This window comes from Cavia porcellus, unplaced genomic scaffold (genome assembly GCF_034190915.1).
Source record: "Cavia porcellus strain 051 isolate PalLab524CR breed Dunkin Hartley unplaced genomic scaffold, mCavPor4.1 scaffold_7, whole genome shotgun sequence".
Lineage (NCBI taxonomy): Eukaryota > Metazoa > Chordata > Mammalia > Rodentia > Caviidae > Cavia > Cavia porcellus.
The window spans coordinates 27,195,229-27,207,611 of record NW_026947490.1 but is presented as its reverse complement, the minus strand read 5'-3'; the positions used below and the strand labels follow the sequence as shown (position 1 = coordinate 27,207,611).

The 12,383-nt window shown below is 55.5% G+C and overlaps 2 protein-coding genes across 3 annotated transcripts in view; one reads left to right on the top strand and one right to left on the bottom strand.

Annotated features, from left to right (window-relative positions):
* Grin2d (glutamate ionotropic receptor NMDA type subunit 2D) overlaps nucleotides 1-4,198 on the bottom strand; it is a 35,671-nt gene extending 31,473 nt beyond the window's left edge. Inside the window, exons 1-2 of one of the 2 annotated variants that reach the window (XM_063253012.1) lie at nucleotides 2,349-4,198; nucleotides 1,225-1,513 (exon numbers count right to left, since the gene is read on the bottom strand). The gene's annotated coding sequence lies outside the window, so the exon portion shown is untranslated. Of the gene's footprint in view, nucleotides 1-1,224; nucleotides 1,916-2,348 lie in introns of those variants that run through there. The other variant, XM_063253013.1, reaches the window with a different exon arrangement.
* A 49-nt stretch (nucleotides 4,199-4,247) lies between these two features.
* Nucleotides 4,248-11,238, top strand: Kdelr1 (KDEL endoplasmic reticulum protein retention receptor 1). Its single transcript, XM_003465536.5, has 5 exons — nucleotides 4,248-4,512; nucleotides 5,178-5,278; nucleotides 5,434-5,592; nucleotides 9,242-9,494; nucleotides 10,527-11,238. Exons 1-5 carry the CDS (start codon nucleotides 4,422-4,424, stop codon nucleotides 10,559-10,561), a joined length of 639 nt encoding a protein of 212 aa, XP_003465584.1. The 5' UTR covers nucleotides 4,248-4,421; the 3' UTR covers nucleotides 10,562-11,238.
* The last annotated feature ends 1,145 nt before the right edge of the window (nucleotides 11,239-12,383 follow it).

Below are 12,383 nucleotides of genomic sequence, written 5' to 3'. Positions count from 1 at the left end.
AGGCCCACCCCTTGTCTCTGATTTGGGGGCACTCCAGGGTTTTGCTCTCTGCTGAGACCAGGGGGGCAGTTCACAGCGTTCCTAGGAGGCAGGAGGCCAGCTTCTTTCTCTTCAGGCATTCGGACACCACCTCCTACCCCTCTGGGACTGAGGAGTGGCATCCCCACCCCTCCAGTGCTCTGGAGGCTGATCCCCAGAGCTCACACCCCCAAGGATGAGAGTCCAGGCCGGAAGCGCCACCTCCTCCTGAGTCTCAGCCCCAACTCTGGTCCAGCCACATGGGGGCCCAAGAGCAGGACCCCAGCCCTCCCTGGCCGGCAGCTAGGCCCCACCCCTCCTCTTCCCTCTGATGCCCAGCACTGCCCTCCAACTTCTCCCACAGACTCCCCAGCCTGGCGGGCAGCCCCTGCCTCCCCCGAGGACTCCAGAGTTCTACTCTGCTCTTCAACAGGACCCAGAAGCCCCGGTTCCCTCCTGTTCCCCAGCCCCAACAGCCTGGGCTCCTAGAACTACCCTCCTTTGTGCCTTCCAGCTCTGGCCTCAGTCGTCCCCCTGATGGCAGACTGTCCCCAAATTGAAGAGGAGGAAGGTGCCAGAGATTTCCTGGGGCGTCCCTGTCTCTCTTGCTTTCCTCACCCTGTCCATCGCAGAAAAGGGGAGAGACTACTTTGATCCATAGCTTCCCCCCAGTTACGCTGCAGACGGTCCTTTGGCCCCCCCCCACTCTGGGTCTCCCCCTCCCAGTCCTGGTGCCTTAGAGAAGCTGGAAGGGCATTGCAGAACCTTGAGGAGGGGGTCTCAGCCTGGGGCGAGGGTGCCAGGGGCCTAGATGCTCTCAAGGTCCTTGGCAGGAGTATTAATAGCAGACTCATAGCTCTGAGAGGGGAGGGGTGAGCCCGAGGGGAGCGGGAGAGGGACGCCAGCATTGCTGAGGAGCCTGACAGGGAGGGGGTGCAGGGGTAGGGGTGTCAGGTATGTGTGGATGGGGAGAGGAGCAGTGTCAGAGGAAGTGGGGGGGGTTAGGAGGTTTGTGGTGTAGGGACCCAGAAAAGAGGTTCAGGGAGGGAGTAGTGGGGTGGAGGAGAGTCTCTGAGGCACCCGGGGGGACCCTTGCCTCCCCTGAAGCCCCTTCATGCCTGAACCTGTGGCCAACTTTCCCTGTCCTACATTTAGGGGGGGTCCACATTCCCACCCCCACCGCCACAGCCCCTGCCCCAGCCTTACCTTTTCATGACCCTGTTCTGTGGGGGGGATTTCAGAGGGGCCAGAACCGGAACCCAGTGTCCAGGGACCCGAAGATTCTGCGGAGGGCTCGCGGAGCCGGTGGGGGGGGGGGCAGGCCCTGGGGCGGTGGCAGGAGGCAGTAGTGCTGGCGCGGTGGTAGCAGCAGCGGCAGGGACCTCTTTCCTGTCCCTGGCTGTCTCCCTCCTCTTCCTTGATCCTGACCTGCCCTGTCTGTCCCCCAAGGTTGCAGGCACCCGGACTAGGTGAGGACGAGGCTACACATGTTGCGCTGGAAGTTGGGCCCCGGACATTGCAGAGGCTGTCGGGGTGTCCTCTTGCGGCCTCGACCCCATGGGGATCCCCCCTCCACCCACCAGGGGTGCCCCCCTCTGCCGCTTCAGCCCCAGCTCATCCTCCCTGTCCATAAGCCCCATCCCGCCTCTCCCTAGCTCATTTGCACCCCTCCTTTGTGCCCTGGGCAACCCCCCCACAGCGTCTGTGTCTGTCTGTCTGTCTGTCTGTCTGGGTCACCTCTGAAGCAGTGGCTGGTGTGCATGTTTGTGAAAGAAGCAGGAGATTGCCTGAGGGGACTGCGCACCCCTTCCTTGCTTGGCCACCTCCAAACCCCCCTCCCCTTAGCGCCCCCACTCTGGATCACAGGCAGAAGCACACACAGACACACGCGGGCACACACGCACAACCTCACTTCCCTGGGATTCCCCCTCAACACCCCCGGAGCTTGAGTAGGGAGACACACACACACACACACACACACACACACACACACACACACACACGCATGCACGCAGGGGTCCAATGGGGGCCCAGTTGCCACTGCTGTTGGGCTGTTTGGACAGACAGGAGGACAGAGGCAGCCAGGGACACGCAGACGGCCCGGCTGGCTGCGGGAGCCGGACTCAGGCAGGAGGCAAAGAACCCAGGTACACACAATGCCTGCAAGTCTGGGGGATCGGGAGGGGGGCAGACTAGGGGGCCCGCGACATGCAGGCAGGCAGCTCAGGGTCAAGACAGACAGACAGACCCCTCCTCCCTCGGCCGCCGCAGCCCTCCGCAGACACACCCCCCCCGCAGCCCGCCCCACATGCCCGGACACGCATTCTCACCGGGCAGATGGCAGTCTCACGGGAGACCCCTGGGGGCCGGGCGGACCCACCCAGGCCCACACCCCCAGCTGGGCGCTGGTGGCCAGGAGGCTGCGGGCGGAGGGTGGCGGCGGCGGCGGCGGCCGTGGCTTGGAGGAGCTGGAGCGGGAGGGACTCGCACACTCACTGCTCTCTCACACACGCTCAGTCGGGATGCGATTAACATTCAGTCCCCGTCCGTCCCTGCTGGAGACCCACAGCCCCCCCTCCTGGCCTCTCCGGGGACCCCTCCTCCTGCGAGGGCTGGGGGAAGGGCCGCCCCCTGCCCCGGCTCCCAGCCCCTGGCTTCCTCCTGGGACACGGGAGAGGGGCTGCAAATAAAAAAGGAGGGGGGGGGGATTCAGAACCAGCGTGGGGATGTTAGTTTCTGATTGAGATTCCTGTGCTGTGGGAGCTGCCCTGAGCCCCCTCCTCACAAAGGCTCAGCACCTGGAGGCCTTTCTTTGGCTCCTGTAACCAACTGACCACCATGCCAAGACCCGACCTTGGCTTCTGTCACCCCAAAAGGCTGGGCTCAAAAACTAGGTCTCTATTATGGAATTAGAAGTCTTGGCCCCAAGGGTTCATTCCTCAGACCCAAGGGTTCAAGCCCCAGCTCTCCTCCCTCAGACTAGGATCCAGGCCCAGCCTTCTCCCTCAGACCCTGGTGGGTCCAGGCCCAGCTTTTTCCCTCAGACCCAAGGGTTCAATCCCAGCTCTCCTCCCTCAGACTCCAGGGTTCAGGCCCAGCCTCCTCCCTCGGACTCCAGGGTCCTCATCTCTTCTGGAACCTATGGACCTAATCCTGAGCCCCTTTTAAAGTGTTCAGGCATTCTGCCTTTCCTAGCACAAACCAGCCTTGGTCTCATGAATGTCACTGAGATATAGTTATAGTACATACAAGCCTCTGAGGAAGCACGGCTACGCACCTTCCTTTACTAAGGAGCACAGTAATCAGTAGCCATGGTGCTTGGACATCCAGAAGTAAAGCCGCATCTGCTGTGTCCAGACCACAGCCTGGCCTCTGAGTGCCCACAAGGCCATCTGCCCATGCTGCCCTCCTGGTCAAGCAATCCTATAAGGCCGCCTGTGAGCCTCTGTGTAGGAGGGTGGTACCAGACAACTGGGTCCTTGAAATTGGGGTCTGAGAGTGGGGGTGGGGGCTTGCAGATATGGAGCCGGTTCTGGAGTCTGGGCTAGTACCAGGCCCACGAGCACCTGAGGCAGTGCAAGTCCAGAGTTTTGCCCTTGAGCCCACTAGGAAACTCCTGTTCCCTTCGTTCCCAAAGTCTGGAAGGGCTGGTCTGAAGGTGCATGGTCCTGAAAAAGAAGGGACTTAGGGTCTGAATTGTAAGGTGGCACAGGAGGAAGGGACTGTGGACCTAGATTCCTGGTGGTAAAACTCTCAAGCTATAAAATGTTAAAGTGGGATCCTAAATTCCAACACAGGGGATATGAAGGGGAGAGTGCTGGGGCCTGGCCCCCTGGGTATGAGAGAGGTGATGCTAAGAGCCTCCTTCTTTACTGACTGGAGCTGGAGACCCCAGGTGAGCCAGCAGCCCAGCAGCTGGGTTTCCGCGCAGGACTTTTGAAGTTCACGAGGCGCCTCTTGAATCCCTGTAAGGACAGGGTCTCCGAAGCTCTTCTCCACCCTTTACAAAGACGCACACTGTCTGGGGGAGCAATGCTGGGATTTGGGAGTGTCAGATCGCGGCGACCCTCCAAGTTCAGAGGGCTCAGGACTGGGGCGCTTTGGGCACCGGAGCTACCAAAGCAGGAGGTGGGCGACAGGGGGAGCCCGAGAGCCTGGGACCCCTCCCTCGGGGGCGGGGCCTTTCGGCTGAGACTCCTCCTCCTCCGCCGCCCTCCCTCTTCCCCGCTCCGGCTCCGCCGCCAGCTCGGGCCACGGACCCCCACCCAGAGCCCCCTCCCCGCAGCGCAGCCCAACGGAGGGCCCTCTCCCGCCTGTAGCCCAACCGCCCGCCGGAGCAACAGCTCGGGGGCCAGACCCCCGCCCGCCCGCCCTCAGCTCAGCCTTGCCGGAGCCTCCTGGCCATGAATCTCTTCCGATTCCTGGGAGATCTCTCCCACCTCCTAGCCATCATCTTGCTACTGCTCAAAATCTGGAAGTCCCGCTCGTGTGCCGGTGAGAGGCCCGCCCAAGGGAGAAGGGGACAGGAGGCGGGGGCATCCCGGGACCGGGAGAAGCTGGGGAACCTCGGGGGACTGGTTCCTGCGCCCACTGCTCGGTGGGGACTCCCTCTTCCAGCCTGGGGTCACCGCGGGGTCAGCTCGCCTCCCCAGGCCGGGGGTGCACACGGTCCGATTGGTGGCGCCAAGCCGCCCGCGTTCAGCCTCCCGAAGCCCCGCTCTGAGCTGTCTTAGAGGTTCCATGCTGGGAACAGGGAGCCATGGCTGGCCGAGAGGTGGCTGGGAGTTGGTGACGTGGACAGTGGCAGCCAGGAAGAGAACAGGAGGGAGGTGACTTGTTTGGGGGGGGCGCTGAGGTCAGGCAGGGTCCTCCTTAGGCCCCTCCTCCGATTGAGAGGGTGGGAGGACTCCAAGGAGGGTCGAGATGGCTCTGAGGCCTAGCCCGGGACGGAGCCTCGGGCTGGAGTAGCTTTGGGGCCGGCTGCCCCCTGGCTGTGGGCCGTGGGAAAGAAGGGCCCTGCTTGGGCTGAGCATGCTGGGAAGGCCTTTAGAGACAGCTGTGGTTCAGAGCCAGGCTGGTCCCAGGCACCACACTGTGCCTTCATTCATGGCCCATGCAGCCCACCACCAGCTTTCTCCTGTCCTTTCTGTGTCCCACAGGAATTTCAGGGAAGAGCCAGGTCCTATTTGCTGTGGTGTTCACTGCCCGCTACCTGGACCTGTTCACCAACTACATCTCACTCTACAACACGTGCATGAAGGTAAGGCTCGGGGCCATCTTCTTGGGTCCCTGAGAGAGGATGAGAGACCCCTCGGGTTTGAGGGAGGAGGCAGCTGGGGTTCCAGACCCCTAGGTCTGAGCCACAGGCTGGGCCCGCCCCCCTTGAGTGAGGTAACACACTGTCATCCCTGTCAGGTGGTCTACATAGCTTGCTCCTTCACCACTGTCTGGATGATTTATAGCAAGTTCAAAGCTACGTATGATGGGAACCATGACACATTCCGAGTGGAGTTCCTTGTTCTTCCCACGGCTGTCCTCGCATTCCTGGTCAACCATGACTTCACTCCTCTAGAGGTAGGCTGCCCACAGACTCCTGCAGTGGTCAGATGGTGGTGATAGAATGACTGCTGGATGGCAGGCCTTCTCACACACTTCTGTCTGCCTGGTTTGCTGAGGCTTCCTTATTTTGGGAGCTACACACTCAGGGCACAGGCCCCGGAGTTGGTGATGTGAAAGCAGCGGTGTGAGCTGGATGCTGCTCTGCTCATCCCACGTACTTGGTCTCGCTGATTTTCACAACAGTCCCACTTTGCCGATGAGGAAACTGAGACTCAGGGGTCTAAGTATCCCTAGTCTCTGACCTCGTAATACCAGACTGAATAGGCCAGGAATTGGGATGGGCCTCAGGAGCCAGGCTGCCTGAGTTTGAATCCCAGAGCTGCCTATTTTCTACTGACATGAACCTGGGCCTGTGACTTAACCTTTTCCTACCTCAGTTTCCCAAATATGAAGTCGGGATCAGGCCCTTATGAGGATTTCTGATATTTTGTAGCAGTGCCTCATGGTGAAACACACAGGGACTCTAGAACTGTAATGCAGAGGTCTGAAACCTGTTCCTTCCACTGAGCATTAGTGAGACTTGAGGCAAGTCGTGCAGCTTCCCGTGCCTCAGTTTCCCCATCTGTTAAACTACAGATAAACAGTTCTGATCTAATAGTGTGTGGTTTTGGTGTAGGAATTGGAATCCAGAGCCCCGTGTGTGTTGGGTGCACACTGCACACTGAGCCGTACGCTGGTCTCCCTCGCCAGTGCGGGGCCGTGGTGGGGTTGATGTTTGGAAGGTGGGAAGTATTCTATCTCTGTGTCTGTGACTGAAGTGTTCGGTACCATGCCTGACCTTTCTGGTTTGAGATGTTTGTCACTGTGATTTTCATTCTGTGGCTTTTTTGCTGGGGGCCCTTCAGAGGAATTCTGGGAGGGCCAGGTCACAGTTAGAGATGTTGTGTCAACTGCTAGGAGTCATAAATTTGAAGCAACCTTGCCTTCCTCACACCCGCTCCTGCCCTACAGGAAGCCAGCCTGGATGGCAGGGTGAGCCTATGTTTTCGATAGAACCCATAACCCGGTATTTTTTTTTTTTATACCGAGAATCGAACTCAGGACCTTGACCTTGCTAGGCAATTGCTGAGCTATATCCCTGACCAATCTAGTAGTTTTTAGGCAGATCCCATTTTAAAATTTTGGCCACAGGGTTCACAATATATCTCCTTAGGCACTGTGCAGGCTTGACCAGTCCAACAGAGGTGACTGTGGCCCGTGTATCCCTAGAAATACCAGAGGGACACTGGCTGTGCTGCAGTAGGCGTGCTGGGCTTCCAAACAGATCAGTGTTGTCACTTGGCACAGAGCAGGGGCCTACCCTTGACTGTGACTACCCTGCCCCGGGGGGTCATGAGCCCAGTTTGCAGAAGGGACAGTGAGGGAGATGGGGAGATTGAGGATTGCTCAAGGCAAAGGGGCCTGGCCCAGAAACAGGCGTTGGTGTCTCCTCATTCAGAGGGGAGAGGTCACTTGCTCTAGTGCTAAGCCACATGCCTGGCCCCGGTCTGTTCTTTGACTTTACTTTGAGACAGAGTCTCGCTGAGTTACCCACACTGGCCTCAAACTTGTGATTCTCTTGCTTCAGGCTCCCCAGTGCTAAGATTATAAGAGTGTGCCACTATGCTGGGCCTTACCCCATTTTTTAGAGGATTGATGGGAGGTTCAAAGGGGAAAGCTCACATCATTTGAACCCAGTCTTCCTTCTGCTAAAGCTTGGACTAGTAAATGGTGCTTGCTTAATATATATGAATATATATATTATATATAATGAATTTATTTATTAGTACTGGGGATTGAGCTCATGACCTCGTACTTGCTAGGCAGGTGTTTATGCCGCTGAGCTAAATCCCTGGCTCAAATATATATATATATATATTTTTTTTTTTTTTCAATTGTTACCAGGGATCGAACTCACAACCGCCTGCTTTCAAGGCAGGTGCTTATGCCGCTGAGCTAAATCCCCAGACCCTAAAAAAATATATATTTTAGAAGGAAAATATTCTTTTTTTTTTTTTTTTTTGTCTTTTTCCTTTTTATCGGTACCAGGGATCAAACTCACGACTGCCTGCTTGCAAGGCAGGTGCTTATGCCGCTGAGCTAAATCCCCAGCCCCGAAAATATTCTTCTTTAAAAATTCAGGTATTGTTGGGAGTGGTGTTTCATGCCTGTAATCCCAGCACTCAGGAGGCTGAGATAGGAGGATTATTGTGAGTTCAAGGCTGGCCTGGACTGTATATAGACACCCTGTCTCAAAAAAAAAAAGAAGAAGAAGAAGAAGAAGCCCAAAAAACAAAATCCAACACTCAGGAGGCTCTAAAACAAGGAGGACTGCCCCAGCTTTGAGCCTACACTACATAACAAGACCCTGTCTCAAAAAAGCAAAAAAAAAAAAAAAAAAAAAAATCCTCAAACACTAAAAAGCAACAAAACAAAATAACCAAAGGAAAAACAAAAACAAAACCAATTTGGCTATCAAGCAATCATGCTGCACACCTGTAATCCCAGATTCTTGGGAGGCTGAGGCAGGAGAAATCACAAGTTTGAGGCCAATCTGGACAACTTAGTGAGACTGTCCAAAAAAATAAATAAAGTCAGTTAAATTGTTGTGCTGCATCCTGGCATTCCAGTCCAACCTGGATAGTTTAACCAGTTAGCAAAACCAACTCTTAAAAGATGAAAAAACAGCTGGGGATGTAGTTCAGTGCTGAGGCCCTGGGTTCAATCTCTGATGCTGTAAAACAGACAAACAAAGAGATACCATGAACTATGCCCAGTGCCACAAACCTCTGTCTCCTCCTGTGCCTTGGTTCTGTTCCCCAAGGCCAATCCCAAGTGTGAGCATTGGTGTGGATCCGCCCAGTGGGTGCATTTCCCATGAGCCTTAGCTGACGATCGTTGAGAGCCTCCTGGAGGATTCTGGGTGGTTCTGAGGGCAGGCCCTGTGTTCCAGCCTCCTGGACCTGGAGCCATGTCCTCCCTCAGGGCGTTTAAAACAGCAGGGGCTGCTCCTGCTGCTGCCTCTGTCCTGTGAGGGGAGGTTTCAGCTCGGTAGTCACAGGTCGCAGACCATCCCAGGTGGGACTTTCACAAAGCTAGGTATGAAAAGGGCCTGGCAGGAAGCATCTTTCTTTAGAAGGAAACCAAAGCATGAGACTGGGAGGGTGTGGAGGAGGGGAAAGCCCTGGGTTCCCCACTGTCACACGCACACATGATGTCTCCAGCTCTGCTGCTAATAAGCTATGTAATTTGGGCAGGTGCCTTACCTTCTCTGAGCCTCAGTTTCCTCAGCTATTGAATGGGGATGTTGTTAATTATAACTTCCTGCCAGGCATGGTGGTGCACAGCTGTTATCTCAGTACTCAGGAGCACTGAGGCAGGAGGATCTCCATGAGTTCAAGGCCAGCCTGGACTACATAGTGAATGGAAGGCCAGCTTGAACTACAAAGTGAGATCCCATCTCAAAAAAAGAATGAAAGAACAGTTTCTTCCTCCTGTAGCTTCCTCCTGGGGCAGTGGTGAGAGTTAAATGACATATAATAGGGGCGGCACCGGATGGGGTTCCCTGAGCCCTGACTGCTGTCCCCTCTGCCCGCCCTGCTAACCCCTCTCTGACCTCCCACAGATCCTCTGGACCTTCTCCATCTACCTGGAGTCCGTGGCCATCCTGCCACAGCTGTTCATGGTGAGCAAGACTGGCGAGGCGGAGACCATCACCAGCCACTACCTGTTCGCGCTGGGTGTCTACCGCACGCTTTATCTCTTCAATTGGATCTGGCGCTACCACTTCGAGGGCTTCTTTGACCTCATCGCCATTGTGGCTGGGCTGGTCCAGACGGTCCTGTATTGCGATTTCTTCTACCTCTACATCACCAAAGGTAGCCCGGGCGCAGGCCCGTTCCTCAGCCTCTGTGCTGTCTGGGAGCTGGGGTTGGAGTCCTGAGTCCTCTCTCTCTCTGTCATGGGAGGGAGGGCTTCCTCCTGGGGCTTTGGGTACCTTATCCACTGCTCCCTGGGAATCTGGGCCTCTAGTCCCTGGCTCCCCGAGGATCCAGGAGTTTCTGTCTTTTGGCAGCCATATTGGGGGATCCCCAAGTGGGGATCAGGCCAGGGAGGACTTAGAACCTTGAACTTTGTTCATTCATTGAACAATTGTGTGGAGGGCTGTGGATTTAGCTCAGTGACTCAGGAGCTTGCCTAGTAAGTGCAAGGTTGTCAGTTCGATCCTTGGTACCAAAACAAACAAAGAAACAAATAATGTATTGGAGTACTTTGTGTGTCCCAGGCAAGGCGTCAGGGTCCCCAGGTGCAGCAGGAGGAGAAATGATGGTCATCGTCAGGCATTGTGGTGTACCTTACACCCGTGTCATCCCAGCACTCAGGAGGCTGAGGCAGGAGGATTGCCCTGAGTTTGAGGCCAGCCTGGACTATAGTCCAGGCCAGTCTCCAAAACCAAAGGAGAAAAAAAAAGTAAAGAAAAGATGATCAAGGCCCTTCTCCTCCCCTCTGAGCCTGGAGGGAAAGTTGGGGCAGGAAGAAGAGGGAAGGAATTCCCAGTGGTGAGGAGAGCCTGGAGAGAAACTAGGGGTGCCTTCTCGAGGTGCTGCAGGGCACGACTTCGCCTAGGGCCTGAGAAGAGGTGATGCTGAAGAGGCCAGAGTAGGATCCAGCCGGGGCAGCGCCTCTGCCCTCAGAGACTTGAGGCGGCCGATCCTGGGTGCCACAGAGCAGGAAGAGACCCAGCCATCACTGAAACGGGGGGCCTGTGTCACCCTGTGCTCAGCCCCTGGCACAAGTCCAGGATCCTTGGTCCAGGCCCCTGCCATTCCGCTTGGTCCGTGATATGGCAGACGCTGGCTGGGCCGTGGTGTGGGGAAGGCTCCCAGTAATGCCTGTGTCTCTCCCCACAGTCCTCAAGGGGAAGAAGCTGAGTTTGCCTGCGTAGCCCTGGTCCGGCCTGGCCCGGCCCACTCCACTCCTCAGCATGGTGGAGGCAGCAGCAGAAGCAGAGGAAGGTGTCAGGAGACTGACGGCGCCTTCCGTCCAGGAGTGACTTTTTAAAGAACCCGACTTTCCCCACTCCCTGTACCCGCTCCTACCGGGTTTGGGGCGGCTGATGGAAGACCCAAGTCTTGGGAAACTCAGGACCTGGGCTGTTTCTAGTTTTCTGCCTTTTAGAGATGACAAAAAAAAAAAAAAAAAGAAAAATTTTTCCACTCTTTAGTTTTTGATTCTGATGAGCCCTTTTTCTTTCCTTCTCTGGCCCCAATTTTTATAAACTCTTTTTGAGTGTCCCATGAGCCAGGACATGAGCTCTTCCCGTCCCCAGGCCCCTCCACTGGTTGCCAAACCCCAAATCTGCTGCTCCCTCCCACAAAGTCCCTGGGTGGGGGACAGGGAGGAAGGGAGGCCCGGGAAGGTCTCCCTAGAGTTTTCATAATTTTTGCCAGAATTTGGGATTTTTTGGTCTTGTCTTGGTTTTTGGAAAATTGTGGGAGGCTCTGGGCCTGGACGTGGGAAGGGGGCTGGCCCTTGGGTCCCCACGGCTCTTAACACCATGTTTTTGTACAGAATTTGATGGTTGATTCTTTGTTCTCTTGAAATAAACAGAGGAAAATGATACCTCTTTTGCTACTCCTTTTCCTCTCTGCTGATCATGGGGTCCACTCCAATGCCCCTTCTCTGTTCTGCTTTTGCCTCATTGATCATCTTTGGTGATCCAGAGATCGGGGAACAGCAGAATGAGAAATGGGGTTCCTGAGATAATCAGCTGCACTTGAGGCCCCCACAGCTGTGCTGGAGAAGAGGTTTTGGGGAAAAGCTTGCAGATCCTCTTAACCTTGGCATGAAAAGTGTCCGAGGGTTCCCCTGACCTTCAGGAGTCCAGAGCTCCTACACTGCTGAGGGCCCTGACCCCAGCCCAGTCAGCATGGGGTTGGATTTTGTCCAGCACTTTGTGTTTGCTAGAAAAGTAAAATGGATGGGTTGCCAGCGTTTCAGAACCAGATTTTCACACTGAAGCTGGGATTTCTGGCTTCGTTTGAAAGAAAAGCTCCTTCTTCTGACAGTGCCGGGGCGTTTCCGGGTGGCACAGATGGCTGGAGCTGAATGGGTTGGGGTGTGCACCTGCCCCACATCCCCAGGACTGGCTATGGGGCTGTCACCATTTGTTAATGGGTCAGCGTCGATTGCTCTGTGTGTGTGTGTGGGGTTAAAAGAAAAATATTTTCCAGGTCTCCAGATTGGCTTCACACCTGACCTGTTTCTTACACAGATTTTCTCGCGATGTAGCCCAGGATGGCCTTGAAGCAGCATTGATCTTCCTGCCTCAGCCTCAACATTGGAATTGTTAATCTTTAGTTACTTTAAAAAAAAAAAATCTTTAGTTACTTTGTAAACATCCTTTGAGCCAGGCTTGGAATCTGAGCACTTGGGGGAAGATAAGCCAGGGAGATCACTATGAATTTTTTCTTTTTAAGACAGGGTTTCACTACATAGTTTAGGCTGGCTTGGAACTCACTTTGTAGCCCAGGCTGGCCTTGAATTTGCAGCAGCATGGACTTTGAAATACAGAAAGACAAGGGTTCCTCTGAATCTCATTCATGGGCTCCCAAGTCTCTTGTCCCTCACCCTCCCCCAACCCCCTCAACACACAGTGTGGCTTTGTGTTGGGTCCTTGTCACTGTGGGGAGTGGAAGGAAGGTAGGGTTTGGCATCTGTGAAACCCATGGCCAGGGGCTCATTGATCCATGGTTGGCCCTGATTCT